The 17,274-nt window shown below is 69.4% G+C and overlaps 2 protein-coding genes across 2 annotated transcripts; one reads left to right on the forward strand and one right to left on the reverse strand.

Annotated features, from left to right (window-relative positions):
* Positions 1 to 1,923: 1,923 nt before the first annotated feature.
* Positions 1,924 to 4,128, reverse strand: RPL28 (ribosomal protein L28). Its single transcript, XM_044988526.1, has 5 exons — positions 4,054 to 4,128; positions 3,820 to 3,904; positions 3,100 to 3,223; positions 2,629 to 2,747; positions 1,924 to 2,048 (listed from the first exon to the last, which is right to left on the reverse strand). The coding sequence occupies exons 2-5, from the start codon at positions 3,898 to 3,900 to the stop codon at positions 1,959 to 1,961; spliced, it is 414 nt and encodes a 137-aa protein (XP_044844461.1). The 5' UTR covers positions 3,901 to 3,904; positions 4,054 to 4,128; the 3' UTR covers positions 1,924 to 1,958.
* Positions 4,129 to 10,600: 6,472 nt separating this feature from the next.
* On the forward strand, positions 10,601 to 15,468 carry LOC123350106 (germ cell-specific gene 1-like protein). The gene is made up of 5 exons (XM_044988492.1): positions 10,601 to 11,242; positions 12,047 to 12,094; positions 12,438 to 12,590; positions 13,845 to 13,956; positions 15,141 to 15,468. The coding sequence occupies exons 1-5, from the start codon at positions 10,933 to 10,935 to the stop codon at positions 15,466 to 15,468; spliced, it is 951 nt and encodes a 316-aa protein (XP_044844427.1). The 5' UTR covers positions 10,601 to 10,932.
* Positions 15,469 to 17,274: the final 1,806 nt, after the last annotated feature.

Raw genomic sequence — 17,274 nt, forward strand, 5'->3', positions numbered from 1 at the left:
CACCCCCGAGCCAGCGGGATTCCCGGCCCAGCGCTGGTGGGGGTGGAAGGAGGGGAGACAAAGGGCATTTGTCTTACGTTTCTGTGCTGGTGTCTGGTTTTCAATAAAGAGCCTTGTGTGTAACCATTCGCCCGGCCTCCGGGGGAGGGAGCGGGCCAGGGGGGAATCGAACCGGCCCCCTCCAGCACCAGCCCCTGCTGCAGCTGGCAGGCAGGAGCAGGCACACGGCCTGGCCACTAGGGCGACACCGAGCGCCCTGCAGGAAGGGGGCCCCCCCAAGCAGTGAAGTACCACGTGCCACCACTAGAGGGGGCAGGTGGGATCTGGCAAACTAAGCCTCACCCCCTCCTCCTGTAACCCCCAGCCCCCACTCCCCTCCCAGAGCCGGGGAGAGAACCCAGGAGTCCCGGCTCCCAGCCCCCCCTGCTTTAACCACTAGCCCCCACTCCCCTCCCAGAGCCAGGGAGAGAACCCAGGAGTCCTGGCTCCCAGCCCTCTCTGCTCTAACCCGCGGCATACGGGCCCCCATTGGCTGTTCCCTGCTGCCCTGACAGGCATTACAGGGATAATCCGTGTGTGCCAGGTCTCTTGGCAGGACGGGGGTTATGTAACAGGGTCCCCCCCCCTCCCCGCTTCCAATCCCATTAGCAAGGATGAGCTCTGGGCCCGGCGCCGAAAGCCCCGTGTAAACACGGCCCAAAGCAGCTTGGCCTGATCAGCCAGGGCCTGGCACCCAGGGGACAGATGGCAGCATCCGAGCCGGCCAAAGCTCCCCGCCCAGGGACTGGCACCCCCAGCCCTGCCGGTGCCCCTCACTCCCCACCCACAGCCCTGCCAGTGCCCCTCACTCCCGATCCACAGCCCTGCCGGTGCCCCTCACTCCCGACCCGCAGCCCCCAGCCCTGCCGGTGCCCCTCACTCCCGACCCGCAGCCCCCAGGCCTGCCGGTGCCCCTCGCTCCCGACCCACAGCCCCCAGCTCGGCCGGTGCCCCTCACTCCCGACCCGCAGCCCCCGGCCGGCCAGTGCCCCTCACTCCCGACCCACAGACCCCAGCCCTGCTGGTTCCCCTCACTCCCCACCCGCAGCCCCTGCCAGCCCTGCCGGTGCCCCTCACTCCCGACCCCCAGCTCCCCCAGCCCTGCCAGTGTCCCTCACTCCCAACCCGCAGCCCCCAGCCCTGCCGGTGCCCCTCACTCCCGACCCGCAGCCCCCAGCCCTGCCGGTGCCCCTCACTCCCCACCCACAGCCCTCTGCTAGCCCAGCCCTTGGATCCCCCCCACCCTGGCGGGACCCCTTGGGAAAGGGCAGCTCGTCCCCCTCTTCCACCCACCCTCCCTGGGATGAAGCCGGCCTGGCTCCGCCTCTCCTGAGTGGCCAGCAAGAGGCAACTTCCTGGGACCAAATCTAGGTCCCCACAGCCACTGCATAAGCCTTCCCATGGGGGGGGGGGGGGGTGTCTCTGCTGCAGCCCCTGTCGTCCACCAGGGGGCGCCCTCCCCCTGCTATTGTCAAGCCCAATGACAGGAAGAGGGCCCAGGTCCCACCTGCAGCCGGCCCCACAGGTCCAAGGGAGCCACCGCACGGGAACCCCCCAACCAGAGACCAAAGGATCTGGGTGGCAACTTGGGCTGCTGGGCCTCAGACTCCTGGGTTCTCCCCCCAGCTCTGGGAGGGGAGTGGGGGCCAGTGGTTGGGGGGGAGGGCTGGAAACCAGGACTCCTGGGTTCTCTCTCTTTTCAAGATCAGACAGTGGCAGAACTATGTCCCATCTCCCTGCCTCAGTTTCCCCACCTACGAGACGGTATGTCTGAAGAACACTGGACAACCGCCACAGGGCACCCCCCACCCCAGATGTCGTGCATCCCCAGGGACCCGCCCCCTGTCCCGTTCTCCCCCCACAGAGGTTGTGCCACGCTGCAGGCTAGTTTGAACCCTTTATTGGGACGTGATAGCCATTCACGCAGTCTTGGTAGCCCGGGTTCTCTTCTTCTTCACCACCACCGGCTTCTGGCTCCGCAGGATGGCGCTGGCGCGGCGCAGAGCGGCCTGGAGACGGGGGAGGAAGCGTGTGAAGTTGATGCACAGTGGAGGGGCCCCTGGCACAGCCCGGCCCCAAGAGTGGGGTGCCCCCTGCAAAGGGGGAGGGCTCCGGCAGCGACAGGGCCTGGCTTCCCCATCCCACCACCCGCTGCACCCCACATCTAGAGCTAAACGGGGTGAGGGCACTGACCAGGCATGGCGAGCGGAGCGACTATCACCCCCACGTCACTCTTCACCCATGTGGCGGGAGGGGGGTGCTCAGATTAGGGTGACGAGGCGATCGCCAATCAATCCCCCCTTTCTAGCGTGATCACCCCGCCCCCCACGTGAAGGGAGGGGAGGTCTCCAACCAGGCACGGTGAGCTGAGCGCAGCACCCACCTGGGTTAAAGCCAGATCATCCCATCTTTAAAATGGAGGTGCGTTCCCCCCCTCTGGATGCACCCCCCTCCAAGAACCAGCTGCGTCCCTTTCTGCCCCTCAGGACGGGCGCTTTGGCCAATGCCCCTCTGCCCCACGGGTTCGTGGGAAGCAGGGGACCAGACCCGGGGCGGGGGAGGCTCGGCTGCCCCCCCCCCAGCACTCACCATGCGCAGATCCTTGCGGTAGTTGTTCTTGCGGATGATGTGACGCAGGCTGTTGAGCGTCGCCCGGGCGTTCTTGTTAATGGTCGTCTTCTCGTAGGACGTGGCTGGCTTGCGCTGGCCTGGGGGAAGGGGCCACGGATCAGAGCCAGGGGGAGGGATCACTAGTTTGCAGGACAGGACAGGGGGCCATTCCCCTCTAAGGGGCACCGGCTGCGAGCCAGCCCCAGGGCAGGGGGAGTGGAGGGCTGGGGGGGGGGAAACCAGGCCCGGGGCCGTGCCCGTCTAGGGGGCCCAGCTGCGAGCCAGCCCCAGGGCAGGGGGAGTGGAGGGCTCGGGGGGGGGGGATGGAGCATGGGGCCTTCCCCCCCTTAGGGCGCCCAAGCACTGAACGGGGGGGGGGTCTCCACCCAAATCTGCCCTCCCCAGGCGCAAAGAGGATTTCACAGCCCCTGGCTGCCGGCATCGCCCCACCTGCCCGTTTCTTCAGCACCACCACGACCCCCTTCCCGTCGGCCGCGGGCTCCACGCCGACCGTCTTGCGATGGATCAGCCCGTTGTAGCGGAAGGAGTTCCGGGCCTTCAGGTTGTTCGGCTCCTTCGGGGAGAAGCGCCCGGTTAGCGGGGCCGGGGGCTGGCTCGGTGCCCCCCACCCCCGCGCGGGGTCAGGGCGCACCCGGGCCGGAGCTTGGCGAAGCCCGGACGCCTGGGTCCAGCGGCCGGGGGGGAGAATCCGGACCCCGGACGCCTGGGTCCCCGCGGGGGGAGGGGGGAGATCTGGACCCCGGACGCCTGGGTCCCCGCGGGGGGAGGGGGGGAATCCGGACCCCGGACGCCTGGGTCCCCGCGGGGGGAGGGGGGGAATCCGGACCCCGGACGCCTGGGTCCCCGCGGGGGGAGGGGGGGAATCCGGAGCCCGGACGCCTGGGTCCCCGCGGGGGGGGGGGGGGGAATCCGGAGCCCGGACGCCTGGGTCCCCGCGGGGGGAGGGGGGGGAATCCGGAGCCCGGACGCCTGGGTCCCCGCGGGGGAAGGGTGGGGGGAATCCGGAACCCGGACGCCTGGGTCCCCGCGGGGGAAGGGGGGGGGGAATCCGGAGCCCGGACGCCTGGGTCCCCGCGGGGGAAGGGGGGGGGGAATCCGGAGCCCGGACGCCTGGGTCCCCGCGGGGCGGGCGGGGGGGGGGGCACTCACGGTGCTGTAGGTCTGTTTGTTCCGCTTGAGGAGGAAGCTGGAGCAATTGCGAACGATCATCCACTGCAGATGGGCCGACATCGCCCTGCGGGGACAGCGCGTTAGCGGGGGGGGAGGGGCCGGTCCCGGGGGGGGCGCGGGGGGGGTTCGGGGAGCGGGGGGAGGGGCCGGTCCCGGGAGGGGACGCGGGGGGGGGGTCCCACGTGGGGCCGGGCCCGGAGCTCCGCGCGCTACCTGCTCTCGCGGCCGCTGCCGGAAACGGAAAGGGAGGAACCCGCCGATCGGCGCAAGGACGGAACATCCGCTGCGGGCGCCTCGCTCGGGAATCTCCGGCACCGCCCCTCGGGCACGTTCGGCTCCGCTCGGGAATCTCCGGCATCGCTCGGGAATTTCCGGCACCGCCCCTCGGGCTCGTTCGGCTCCGCTCGGGCTCGTTCGGCTCCACTCGGGAATCTCCGGCACCGCCCCTCGGGCTCGTTCGGCTCCGCTCGGGCTCGTTCGGCTCCACTCGGGAATCTCCGGCACCGCCCCTCGGGCTCGTTCGGCTCCGCTCGGGCTCGTTCGGCTCCACTCGGGAATCTCCGGCACCGCCCCTCGGGCTCGTTCGGCTCCGCTCGGGCTCGTTCGGCTCCACTCGGGAATCTCCGGCACCGCCCCTCGGGCTCGTTCGGCTCCGCTCGGGCTCGTTCGGCTCCACTCGGGAATCTCCGGCACCGCCCCTCGGGCTCGTTCGGCTCCGCTCGGGCTCGTTCGGCTCCACTCGGGAATCTCCGGCACCGCCCCTCGGGCTCGTTCGGCTCCGCTCGGGCACGTTCCGGCGCTAGCCCCCCTTTCCCCGCGCACATCAAAGGGGAACGCGTATAAATCTTTCCTCGTCCCCTGCAGCCCAGGGACCTCCCCGCCCCGCCCCCGCAGTTGGGGTGGGGTGGGGTGAGGTTTTTGACTCCCAATATATATCTCTATTAGGTGTATTACGGTAGGCCTGGGAACTAGGCGCTGTTCATTGTTCATTCAGTGTATTACGGTTGCGCCCAGTCATGCCCCCCCTTGTGCACGGTGCTGTACATGACGGTAGCATTAAGTGACATTTTTTCTTGTGGGAAGCTGTGGGTCGGGAGTGAGGGGCACTGGCAGGGCTGGAGAGGGGTCGGGCTGGGTTAGCAGGGGGATGTGGGTTGCGAGTGGGGGCCACCGGCAGAGATGGGGGGAACCCAGGGCTGGATTAGCAAGGAGCTGCGGATCGGGAGTGAGGGGCACCGGCAGAGCTGGGGGGAGGCCAGCAGGGGGCTGTGGGTCAGGAGTGAGGGGCACCGGCAGAGCTGGGGGGAGGCCAGCAGGGGGCTGTGGGTCAGGAGTGAGGGGCACCGGCAGAGCTGGGGGGGCAGTGCTGGGCTAGCAGGGGGCTGCGGGTCAGGAGTGAGGAGCACCGTTCACCGAGCCAGTTGCGGGGGCTGGTAATTAACAAGCCCTGGGGGGTGCATTGATCGGGGCTGGCGTGCAGGCCGGGGATCGATGGGGCGCGGGGCTGGCTCCAGTGCCCAGTCAGGACGGGGCCGTGGGCGGGCGGGATGGGGCTGTGGGGGGCCCTGGTGCTGCTGGCCCTGCTGGGGGGCGGGGGGCGCCCCTTTGAGCTGCAGGAGGCCATCCGGGAGCTGCAGAGCGAGAACGCCCAGCTGCAGGGCCGGGTGCAGAACCTCAGCCAGGCCCTGGGCGAGCTGCGTCTGCTCGTCTGGAACCGCTCGCGGGGTGAGCTGGGGATGGGGACGGGGACGGGCCCTAGAGAGCGACGCCCCCCGGTGCAGAGCCCCCCTCCCTGGGTGCAGAGCCCCCGCCCTGTGACACCCCCCTGAGAGCGTAGCACCCCCTCCTAGGTCCCCTAACAGCAGAGCCAACCCCCCTCCCTGGGTGCAGAGCCCCCGCCCTGTGACACCTCCTGAGAGCGTAGCACCTCCTCCTAGGTCCCCTAACAGCAGAGCCAACCCCCCTCCCAGGGTGCAGACCCCCAGTGCAGATCCCCCACAGGCCCATCCCCCCCGAGAACAGAGCATCTGCACCATTGAGAGTAGCCCCCCCCAGACCGGAAACCCCCTTTTCTCAAACAAGATCCCCCCCAACCCAGTGACCCAACCCTGGAACCCAGAGACCCCCCTTTGAGATCAGTGACCCCCCCACCCACGTCCCCTTCCCCCCAAGACTGGGACCCCCTTAGACCAGAGACCCCCCCTTTCACTCCCTCTGTGCCACTCCCCCAGACTGGACACCAGCTCAGGGGACCCCAAACCTGGAGCAGGGTGGGGGGGGCTCCATCATCCAGCCTTTGACTTCTCTGCTGGGGGGGGGCTGTCAGTGCCCGGGAGGGGCCTGTTTGAGAACTAGGCTGAGGCCCCCCAAACTCATCACACATACGTAGGCATCAGGCCAGGACTGATCTGAGCTGGGAGATCAACTGGACCCTTGGCTCTAGGAGCGAGGGTGGGGGGTCTAGTGGGTTAGAGTAGGGGTGGGGCTGGGAGCCAGGACTCCTGGGTTCTCGCTCCAGCTCTGGGAGGGGAGGGGAGTCTAGTGGTTAGAGCAGATTTGGGGATGGGAGCCAGGACTCCTGGGTTCCATCCCTGGCATGGGAGGGGGGCGTGGTTAGCGCACCTCTGATTCCCCTCTGTCCTCCCCCCCAGATTCAGGAGCCGCGCCTGAGCACCTACTTCTCGACCACCTGCCCTGCCGGCCGGACCCGCCCCATGGCCGCGGCGACGCCCCCCAGCTCCACGCCCCCTGCCTGGGGCTGCTGGCGGCCAGCCTGACCCTGGGGGCGCTGGCCCTGCATGGCCCCCTCCTGCTGCCGGTGGGGGACTGAGACACTGCGCGCCCCTGGCTGCTGAGCCCCCTGGCTATGGGGGGAGGACTGACCCCCACCCTCTTAGGAGGCTGAAGAGCAAAGAACTATGAGGGGAGGGGCTGGAGTTGGGACAGATTTGGGATGGGAAATCCGCCCCCCCCAAGCAACCCTACAAAAATAAACAGCCTGGGGCAACATGGATGAGGCTGGGCTCATGTTTTGTGGTGCCGGGTTCCCCGCTGTCCCCCCCGCCCAGCCCCCCATCCTCCCCCCTTGCAGGCGCTTCTCTGCCCCCGCTCCAGGGACACATCCACCCCACAGCAGTTTTCCTCTGCCCCATACCCAGCCCTAGATCTGTCCCTGCAGGCCCCACAACGCGCCCCCCCCCAACTCACTCCATCTCCACCCGCAGAGCAGGACCTGATGCAGTGCTGGGAGGGAGAAGGAAACAGCGGGTGGGGAGTGGGGTCTAGTGGTTAGAGCGGAGGCGGGGAGTCTGGGCACCAGGACACCTGGGTTCTATCCTGGCTCTGGGAGGGGATTGGGGCTGCCTCCCCCCCCACCACAAACTTTAGTGCCTCAGTCTTAAACCCTTCCCAATACCACCGAGCTCCGCTGGCCCAGTTCCATGTTAGCCCCTCGATCCCCTTGGGGGAGCCGGGATAGAGAGGTGCTGAGTCCCCCTGGGTCAGGCCAACCTGCCCCCCCAAGCGGCGTGGGGGTCGGCTGATTCCTGGCGGGTAGGAGGTGGGCAGAGGTCGGCTGGGCTCTGCCCCATCTGGGGGTGAGGGTAGTTGGGGGGGGCGCTGGAGATTTGCTTTGGATGCAGCAGCTGGGGGGGGGGGATAGATTCAGCTCTTGGCCCCCAAGGGGGGGGGGCGGAAGGAAAATAATCCAGGGAGCAACAATCTGCACTTCCAGCCCAGAGCCTGCTCCGTTCTGGGGGCCTGAGCTCAGCAGGGGCCTTGAGACGGCTGGGGGAGCCCAGGGCCGGGCTAGCAGGGGCTGCGGGTCGGGAGTGAGGGGCACCGGCAGAGCGGGGGGAGCCCAGGGCTGGGCTGGCAGGGGCTGCGGGTTGGGAGTGAGGGGCACCGGCAAAGCGGGGGGGAGGGGAGCCCAGGGCTGGGCTAGCAGGGGCTGCGGGTCGGGAGTGAGGGGCACCACAGCAGAGCTATATCAGGACCCCCACTGGCTTGGGGGGGGGGTCCAGCCCCTCCTCCCGTCCCCTTCAGTTGATTAGCAGCTGCTGCTAATTGTGTCATCAAGCAGCAGGGGCTGAGGCAGCTGTTGGTGACGTGGGGCTGCAGCTAATATGGGTCACTCAATGGGCTTTTTCCATCCTGCCCCCCCAGTGCGGGCCCAGAACCCCCGGGGGCGGCGGGGGCTGAGCAGGGAACGGGAAGGAGCAAATTTGTAACTGCAACACATGGTACCAATGGGGGCCTGATCCTGGGAGCCTCCCAGAGCCCGGGGGAGAACCCAGGAGTCCAGGCTCCCAGGTCCCCTCTCCCTAACCACTAGACCCCACTCCCCTCCCAGAGCCAGGGAGAGAACCCAGGAGTCCTGGCTCCCAGCTCCCCCTTCCCTAACCATTAGACCCCACTCCCCTCCAGGCTCCCAGAGCCAGGGAGAGAACCCAGGAGTCCGGGCTCCCATCCCCCCCCGCCACTTCCTGTCCCACTGCTCAGTCTCTCCCCTTTAATTACTTCCCTGGGTTTAAATCTGCCCTGGCCTCACGGGCTTTAGGGGAAATGCTCTGGCTCCGTAACACGTTGATCTTAATGAAAGGAACATGCCAGGCAGCGCTTTGCTGCCAGCTGGGCCCTAATCCCCTGGGATTTCAGCTCGAGGGGGGGCGGGTCCCCCGCTAACTCTGCCCTCCACTCCCAGCCTGGGTGGGAGCCGGCGCCCCCCGGAGGGGACAGGCCCCAGCCCCATTCCCTGCCCCCCCTGAGCCAGCCCAGCTGCCCCTTTGGAACCCAGCTGGGTCCCCATATACCCGCTATACCTGCCCCCCCATTCCTGCCCCCCATGTCCCCTCCCCTGGTGTCTGGACCCCTCCCTCCACTGACCGCTGCCCCCCCTTTGCAAGGGCCTGGATCCTGCGCCCCAATGCACAGGAGCCGATTGGTTCCTTGCCGGGCATAGCGGGAGCTGTGGGGCCCGATACGGACCCGAGCCAGGCAGGTCCCCTCAACCCAGGCGGAGCCGCCAGCAGGGGGCAGCGGGGAGTGAGAGCGGATTCCCCCCCAGCAGGGGGCAGCGGGGAGTGTGAGCGGATACCCCCCCCCCCAGCAGGGGGCAGGGGGAGTGTGAGCGGATACCCCCCCCCCCAGCGGGGGGCAGGGGGGGTGTGAGCAGATACCCCCCCCAGCGGGGGGCAGGGGGTGTGTGAGCGGATCCCCCCCCAGCGCGGGGCAGCGGGGAGTGTGCGCTCAGATACACACACACATCTGCACACACACGGATCCGCTCTCAGGGGTCGTTTCTGTCGCGTGTATCCATCACGCTGCTTATCCCCTTCTCCGTCTGTCTCCTGAGCATCGGCAGTCGCTTCCTTCCACCCACTCACCGACCCCCTCTGCCGAGACACCCCCCCTCTATCCATCCATCCCCAGCCACCCCCTCCACCCCTCTCCCTCTCTCTGCCCCCCGCTGACCCCTCCAGCTGTGCAGGGCCGAGGGGATCAAGCTGAGTATCTCCCCCCCCCCCCATTGATTAGATGCTAATCCACAGCCCTCGGCACCAGGGCGCCTTTGCGCTAATGAAGAGCTTTGCAATCAGCCGCGCGGTGCGTCGCCCCCGGCGGTTCCCCCAGCCCCCAGCCCCGCAGACATCCAGGGCCGCAGCCAGGCGCAGGGGCCGTTCGCGGGGCTCACGGGAGACCCCGGATTTTATGAAGCCAGCCAGACTCCAGGCCGCGTCCCGGGGGGGTGGATCCGGTTTGAGACCGTTCCAATCCACGGAGCAATTCCTCGCGGCTCCGCTTTTCCTTTGCACCCGCCGAGCTCAATCGCCAGCATCGCCCCGTGGCAGAGCCGCGGCGGTTTTATTGAGCGAGGCAAAATCCGCCCCCCCCCCCCGGCCCCGGCCCCGGCCCCGGCCCCGCTCCCTGGGTCGAACAGCCGAGGCGAGCCGGATCTCAGACTCTGCTGGAGTTTAATTCCTTTGACCAAACGAAGGGCCGTCGTGCGCCCCAACCCCCCCCCCCAGGTTTAAGGCCGCGTAAGAGCCGAAGTCCCGCGTCCGGCTCCCCGATCCCAGCAACGACAGTCCCCGGATTTCAGACTCCCTCGCGGTTTCCTTCTGCGGGCTCCACCCAGGTAACTCAGCGCCCATCGGGGGTTCTCGACGGCTGATCCTGGCCCTGCGTCGGCAAATCGGGCCCGTCACACGCAGATTGTTCGCAGGCAGCCCAGACGCTGCTTCGTTTGCCGCCCAGCAGCGGTCCGAGGTGGCTGCATCTTGGTGCCGGGTCGCCGTGTACTCCACAGGTGGCCGCGTCTCCGCCCACCGCCGGGATCGAACCGGGGACGAAATGCACGAGCTGGAAGCCACCTGGCTGGCGCGCAGACTGGTTCATCACTAAGTGGTCTCCGTGCCACTGGATGGGCCGGCGCGCCACGCCCGGGAGGCGTGTGGGTTCCCAGGGCCCCACGGCGCCGCCAACCCCGAACTGAGCAGCTGATCTTTCGCCCGGTAAAGCAGCGGGTTGGGAGCAGGGGCGGCTCTAGAAAATAGGCTGCCCCAAGCAGCCGTGCGCAGCGCCGCCCCTTCCCCGGTCCCGCGGCGGGTCCCCTCTTCCCGCGGCACCTGTTGAGCTCCCGCAGGCACGCCTGCGGGAGCTCAGCCGGAGCCAAATGCCGCCCCCCAGGGAAAGGGCCGCCCCACGCGCCTGCTTGGCGCGCTGGGGTCTAGAGCCGGCCCTGGTTGGGAGCGGGGTGGGGGGGCCAACGGGGAGCGGGACGCTACATAATTCGCCGCAGCTTTGCAGGGAAGACAGCGACCCAGCGCCGGATTAGGCAGCAGCGAGGAGCAAAGATTTGATTCCCGCCTCAAGACGGGCGAGCCGCTCAGAGTGGATGAAGCTGCAGCGCGGGGAGCATCGGCCTCGCCCGTCCAGTTTGGGGGGGGAGGGAGCCGAAATCGCCGTCTGGAATCCAAGGAACTTTGTTTCCCGGAGAGATTTGAATCCTTGGCTGTGAGCGGGCGGGAGAGAGAAGGCCCCGGGGGTGGCGGCGGGGGGGCACGTTGGGAAGGTCTGTGGCGCCGGGGGACGATGCTCAAGCTGAGCCGGAAAACGCGCTCGCTGCTGGCTCTGGCCTTGAACTCGCTGGCCCTCTGCTTCGCCGTGTCGGCCTTCGCCACCAGCTACTGGTGCGAGGGGACGCACAAGGTGGTCAAGCCGCCCTGCCTGTCGGCCATCAGGCAGGGCAACTGCGTGCCCGTCGGGGCCAACGAGACGGAGGCCGGGAACGCCACCCTGGACCCCAACGTGGTGCAGTACATCTGGGAGACGGGCGAGGACAAGTACGCCTTCCGCTACTTCCACACCGGCTTCTGGCTGTCCTGCGAGGAGCACCACGGAGGTAGGGACAGCCCCCGCGCCCCACCCCAGAGGTGGCTGCATCTCAGCGCCGGGCCAGGGGTCCCTGTATACCCAGCCCCCGCGCCCCACCCCAGAGGTGGCTGCATCTCAGCGCCGGGCCAGGGGTCCCTGTATACCCAGCCCCCGCGCCCCACCCCAGAGGTGGCTGCATCTCAGCATCGGGCGAGGGGTCCCGTATACCCGGCCCCCGCGCCCCACCCCAGAGGTGGCTGCATCTCAGTGTTGGGTGAGGGGTCCCGTATACCCAGCCCACGCGCCCTACCCCAGAGGTGGCTGCATCTCAGTGCTGGGCGAGGGGTCCCATATACCCAGCCCCCGCGCCCCACCCCAGAGGTGGCTGCATCTCAGCATCGGGCGAGGGGTCCCGTATGCCCAGCCTCTGCACCCCACCCCAGAGGTGGCTGCATCTCAGCGCCGGGCCAGGGGTACCTGTATACCCAGCCCCCGTGCCCCACCCCAGAGGTGGCTGCATCTCAGTGCTGGGCGAGGGGTCCCTGTATACCCAGCCCCCGCGTCCTACCCCAGAGGTGGCTGCATCTCAGCGCTGGGCGAGGGGTCCCGTATGCCCAGCCCCTGCACCCCACCCCAGAGGTGGTCACATCCCAATGTCGGGCGACGGGTCCCTCTATACCCAGCCCCCACGTCCCACCCCAGAGGTGGCCCTGTCTCAGCCCCCCGCCAAGGTAAACCCCATAAAGATTTGGGGGGGGGGGTTGGATTGTGCCCCCTCCGTCCCGCTGATCTCACACTCTGTCCTTTTCTCTCTCCCCGCCCCCCCCCCCAGCCGAGATCTGTCGCAGTTTCATAGAGCTGCCCCCCGAGTCGGAGAAAGGTGAGCGGCCGGCAGACGGGCAAAGCCGGGATGGGACTTTCCCCTCCTGCCAGCCACGGCCCTCGCCAGAGCCATGTGGTGAGCCCGGCGTGGGAGCTCCCCCACGGGCACCCCCAGGATGGGGGCTCCAGCTGGCAGCCCCCCCCACTGACACACACAACCAACAACCCCCCCCCCGACACACACCCAGCACCCCCCCGACACACACACCAGCACCCCCCTCACACACACCCCCAGCAGCCCCCTCCCGTCTGGGGCAGAGCGGGGCTGGGAGGGGGGCAGCGGGGGGCAGGGCCGGGGGACGGGCCGGGGGGGCTGTGCTGACCGTGGGGTGCCCCCCCAGGGGTGCTGTGGCTGTCGGTGGCCTCGGAGTTCCTGTACATCGTCCTGCTCAGCGTCGGCTTCGTGCTCATGGGCCTGGACGCCACCTGCTACGCGGACTTCATCGCAGGGCTCAAGATCAACGCCTTCGCCGCGGTGATCACCGTCCTGTCGGGTACCGGCCCCCGCCTGCCCCCCGGCCCCCAGCCCCCCGGCCCCCAGCCTGCCCCCCAGCCCCCTGCCTGCCCCCCAACGCCTTCGCCGCGGTGATCACCGTCCTGTCGGGTACCGGCCCCCGCCTGCCCCCCGGCCCCCAGCCCCCCGGCCCCCAGCCTGCCCCCCAGCCCCCTGCCTGCCCCCCAACGCCTTCGCCGCGGTGATCACCGTCCTGTCGGGTACCGGCCCCCGCCTGCCCCCAGCCCCCTGCCTGCCCCCCAGCCCCCCGCCTGCCCCCCAGCCCCCTGCCTGCCCCCCAACGCCTTCGCCGCGGTGATCACCGTCCTGTCGGGTACCGGCCCCCGCCTGCCCCCAGCCCCCCGCCTGCCCCCCAACGCCTTCGCCGCGGGGCTCACCGTCCGGTCGGGTACCGGCCCCCGCCTGCCCCCCAGCCCCCTGCCTGCCCCCCGCCTGCCCCCCAGCTCCCCGCCTGCCCCCCAACGCCTTCGCCGCGGTGATCACCGTGCTGTCGGGTACCGGCTCCCGCCTGCCCCCCGGCCCCCAGCCCCCCGCCTGCCCCCCGGCCCCCTGCCTGCCCCCTGCCTGCCGCCCACTGCCTTCACGGCGGGGATCACCTTCCTGGCGGGTTGCGGCCCCCGCCTGGCCCCCGGCCCCCAGCCCCCCGCCTGCCCCCCGGCCCCCAGCCTGCCCCATGCCTGCCCCCAAATGCCTTCGCCGCCGTGTTCACCGTCCTGTCGGGTACCGGCCCCCGCCGGCCCCCAGCCCCCAGCCCCCCAGCCTCCCTCCTGCCCCCCCAGCCCCCCGCCTGCCCCCGGCCCCCAGCCCCCCGCCAGCCCCCCCAGCTCCCTGCCTGCCCCTGCCTGCCCCCCACCTGCCCCCCCAGCCCCCTGCCTGCCCCCTCAGCCCCCAGCCCCCCGCCTACTCCCCCAGCCCCCTGCCTGCCCCCCAACGCCTTCGCCACGGTGATCACCGTGCTGTCAGGTACTGGCCCCCGCCTGCTCCCCAGCCTCCCGCCTGCCTCCTGCCTGCCCCCCAACGCCTTCGCTGTGGTGATCACTGTGCTGCCGGGTACCGGCCCCCGTCTGCCCCCCGGCCCCCTGCCTGCCCCCCACCTGCCCCCATTCATCAGTGTGCTGCCGGGTGCCAACCCACCCAAACTCCCATGGCCCCCCGACATCACCCCCGTTAACCCCTTCAGTGCCACTGCCCCCCCCCCCCGCCCCCCCATGCTCACGGGGCTCTCTCTCCCCAGGCCTCCTGGGTATGGTGGCCCACATGATGTACATGACCGTCTTCCAGGTGGCCGTCAACCTGGGGCCCAAGGACTGGAGACCCCAGACCTGGTTCTACGGCTGGTCCTTCGGGTGAGTGACCCCAGGGATCCCTCTAGGGGGCGCCGGCTCCCATCCGGCCCCAAGTGCCCTGCTGCTCCCCCTGATCCGGGGACACACGGTGGTCCATCCTGGCCCTTTGGAAGAGCCCCGGAGATGCTGGACAGGCGGGAGCACGGCTGGGGAGGGGCAGGCCTGGGGGACGGACGGACTGAGGGACACAGGGACGTGGGGCGGCTGGGTGGGAAATACCTGGGCGGGTGAGAGGGCGACCAGCTGGCTGGCTGGGACGGGAACGGCGGAAGAGCTGCTGGATGGGAAGATCGCTGAGTGGTGGATGGTGGGTGGGTGCGGATGGCCGAGTAGACAGCTGGGGGGGGGGGGGTGAGTGGATGGATAGGTGGGTGGGTAGGTCAGTGGGTGGGTGGGTGGATGGGTGAGTGGGTAGGTAGGTGGGTGGATGGATGGATAGGTGGGTAGGTAGCTGGGTCAGTGGGTGGGTGGGTGGATGGGTGGGTGGGTGGATGGATGGGTGGGTGGGTAGGTAGGTTGGTGGGTGGATGGATGGGTGGGTGGGTAGGTAGGTCGGTGGGTGGGTAGGTCAGTGGGTGGGTGGGTAGGTAGGTGGGTGGATGGATGGATGGGTAGGTGGACAGGTTGCTGGGTGGATGGACGGATGGGTGGGGGGGTAGGTCAGTGGGTGGGTGGATGGATAGGTGGGTAGGTAGCTGGGTCAGTGGGTGGATGGGTGGGTGGGTGGATGGATGCGTGGGTGGGTGGGTAGGTAAGTCCGTGGGTGGACGGATGGATGGGTGGGTAGGTAGCTGAGTGGGTGGACGGGTGGATGAGTGGGTGGGTGGATGGATAGCTGGGTGGGTGGGTGGGTAGTTTGGTGGGTGGACGGGTGGGTACGTAGCTGAGTCGGTGGGTGGATGGGTAGCTAGGTGGGTGGGTGGGTAGGTCAGTGGGTGGATAGGCAGGTTGGTGGGTGGACGGGTGGGTAGGTAGCTGGGTCGGTGGGTGGGTGGGTGGGTAGGTCAGTGGGTGGACGGACAGATGGAAGCCATGTGGAGGGGGCAGCGGGTACCTGGCTGTAGGGAAGAGGCTGGGGGTGGGTGGGACGAGGTGGGGAGCGCAGGGCTGGGCAGTTGGGGGGCTGTGGCTGGGGTGTACCACTCCCTGGCCCGTGGGCTGACCCCCACCCCCCCCGCCCGCAGCATGGCCTGGCTCTCGTTCACGCTCTGCATGTCGGCCTCGGTGCTGACCCTCAACACCTACACCAAGACGCTGCTGGAGTTCCAGTACCGCCGGCGGATCTGCGAGCAGCAGAGCCAGCGGGGGCCGCGCTCCCCCGGCCTGGCGCCCGACCTCGAGCGCTTCCTGTGGGACAAGTACGTCTTCAGCGTCAGCGACTCGCTGGACTTCTCCCCCGGCCGCTCCCGCCCCACCGCCGGGGGGCGCAAGGGCCGCGGGGGGGGCTACGCCGGCCTGGCCGGGGGGCGCTGCGGGGATGCCGGCGACCCAGACGATGGCGAGCCCTGCTAGGGAGTGGGGGGATCGACCCACACAATCCCCCTCCTCCATTCATGCCCCCTTCCTCCTCCCCCTCCCCAATCCATGTCCCTGTCCCCTCCTCCCACAACCCCCTCCCCAATGGGGAAACTGGGCAGGAGGCCGGGGCAGCCCCAGGGTCAGAGACCCCTAGTGGGGGCTCCGGGCGGTGCAGGCTGGGGCAGCCCCAGGCTCAGAGACCCCTAGTGGGGACGCCGTGCGGCGCAGGCCGGGGCAGCCCCAGGCTCAGAGACCCCTAGTGGGGACGCCGTGCGGCGCAGGCTGGGGCAGCCCCAGGCTCAGAGACCCCTAGTGGGGACGCCAGGCGGCGCAGTCTGGGGCAGCCCCAGGGTCAGAGACCCCTAGTGGGGACGCCGGGCGGTGCAGGCTGGGGCAGCCCCAGGCTCAGAGACCCCTAGTGGGGACTCTGGGCAGCGCAGGTGAGGGGCTTGCACAGGGAGGGGGATGTAACGGCCAGAATCTGGAGTTGGGGAGCGAGGCACCTCCGGGCCGCCCAGGGGCCATGACTGGGGGTGAGAGTTACCAGAGCAGCAAGGGGGAGAAATGTCACCCTGGGTCCTGCTGGTGTCACCCCCTGTGGGAATTCCTGTGGGGTCACCGTGACATCGGGTGGCCATGTGGGAGCAGGCGTAGCTGTGCCGGTGCCCCTCACTCCCGACCCGCAGCCCCTGTTAGCCCAGCCCTGGGCTCCCCCCCCAGCTCTGCTGGTGCCCCTCACTCCCGACCCGCAGCCCCTGTTAGCCCAGCCCTGGGCTCCCCCCCAGCTCTGCCGGTGCCCCTCACTCCCGACCCGCAGCCCCTGCTAGCCCAGCCCTGGGCTCCCCCCAGCTCTGCTGGTGCCCCTCACTCCTGACCCGCAGCCCCTGCTAGCCCGGCCCTGGGCTCCCCCCCAGCTCTGCCGGTGCCCCTCACTCCCGACCCGCAGCCCCTGCTAGCCCGGCCCTGGGCTCCCCCCCAGCTCTGCTGGTGCCCCTCACTCCTGACCCGCAGCCCCTGCTAGCCCGGCCCTGGGCTCCCCCCCAGCTCTGCCGGTGCCCCGCACTCCCGACCTGCAGCCCCTGTTAGCCCAGCCCTGGGCTCCCCCCCAGCTCTGCCGGTGCCCCTCACTCCCGACCCGCAGCCCCTGCTAGCCCAGCCCTGGGCTCCCCCCAGCTCTGCTGGTGCCCCTCACTCCTGACCCGCAGCCCCTGCTAGCCCGGCCCTGGGCTCCCCCCCAGCTCTGCCGGTGCCCCTCACTCCCGACCCGCAGCCCCTGCTAGCCCGGCCCTGGGCTCCCCCCCAGCTCTGCTGGTGCCCCTCACTCCCGACCTGCAGCCCCTGCTAGCCCAGCTCTGGTGTCCTCAAGCCCCAATCCTCCCCCCCCCCCGATCTCCTGATGCGTGTGGCAGGGATGTGAAATTGCTGCTTGGTTCTGATACGGCAGCTCCCATCTGGGGAGCTCAGAGGTCGTAACACTCCGTGTGATTAAAGAAATTAAGAATTAATCAGCGCCAGCCTGGTTCTTCCGGCGGGAGCGGAGGGGGGAAGTGGGCACCGTGCCAGCCTGCTCCCGGGTGCATCGTCCTGCACCACCTCTGGAGACACATGGGGCCAAACGCTGCGGGAGCAAAGGGACTTTTCGCCCCACCTCGGGGGTGGCGGGGTGCTGGGGGGCTCGGGCTTCACTTCTGGGGTGGTTGAGTGGCAGGCTCCAGCCGGGGGGCTTCGGGCACCGACCCACAGCTCCGGGCTCAAGCACTGAGGCCCGGCTCCGGCCACGGTCTCTGGCCCCTGGCTGTG

The sequence above is a fragment of the Mauremys mutica genome, chromosome 15, assembly GCF_020497125.1.
Source record: "Mauremys mutica isolate MM-2020 ecotype Southern chromosome 15, ASM2049712v1, whole genome shotgun sequence".
Taxonomy (NCBI): domain Eukaryota; kingdom Metazoa; phylum Chordata; order Testudines; family Geoemydidae; genus Mauremys; species Mauremys mutica.

Excerpts from the sequence above, each read along its gene's own strand:
- RPL28 (XM_044988526.1), bottom strand. The coding sequence starts at position 3,900 with ATGTCGGCCCATCTGCAGTGGATGATCGTTCGCAATTGCTCCAGCTTC. Across the intron at positions 3,224-3,819 it reads ACAAACAGACCTACAGCACC|GAGCCGAACAACCTGAAGGC; the intron begins GTGAGTGCCCCC and ends TTCTCCCCGAAG. Across the intron at positions 2,748-3,099 it reads GGTGCTGAAGAAACGGGCAG|GCCAGCGCAAGCCAGCCACG; the intron begins GTGGGGCGATGC and ends CCCTTCCCCCAG.
- LOC123350106 (XM_044988492.1), top strand. The coding sequence starts at position 10,933 with ATGCTCAAGCTGAGCCGGAAAACGCGCTCGCTGCTGGCTCTGGCCTTG. Across the intron at positions 11,243-12,046 it reads CTGCGAGGAGCACCACGGAG|CCGAGATCTGTCGCAGTTTC; the intron begins GTAGGGACAGCC and ends CCCCCCCCCCAG. Across the intron at positions 12,591-13,844 it reads GGTGATCACCGTCCTGTCGG|GCCTCCTGGGTATGGTGGCC; the intron begins GTACCGGCCCCC and ends CTCTCTCCCCAG.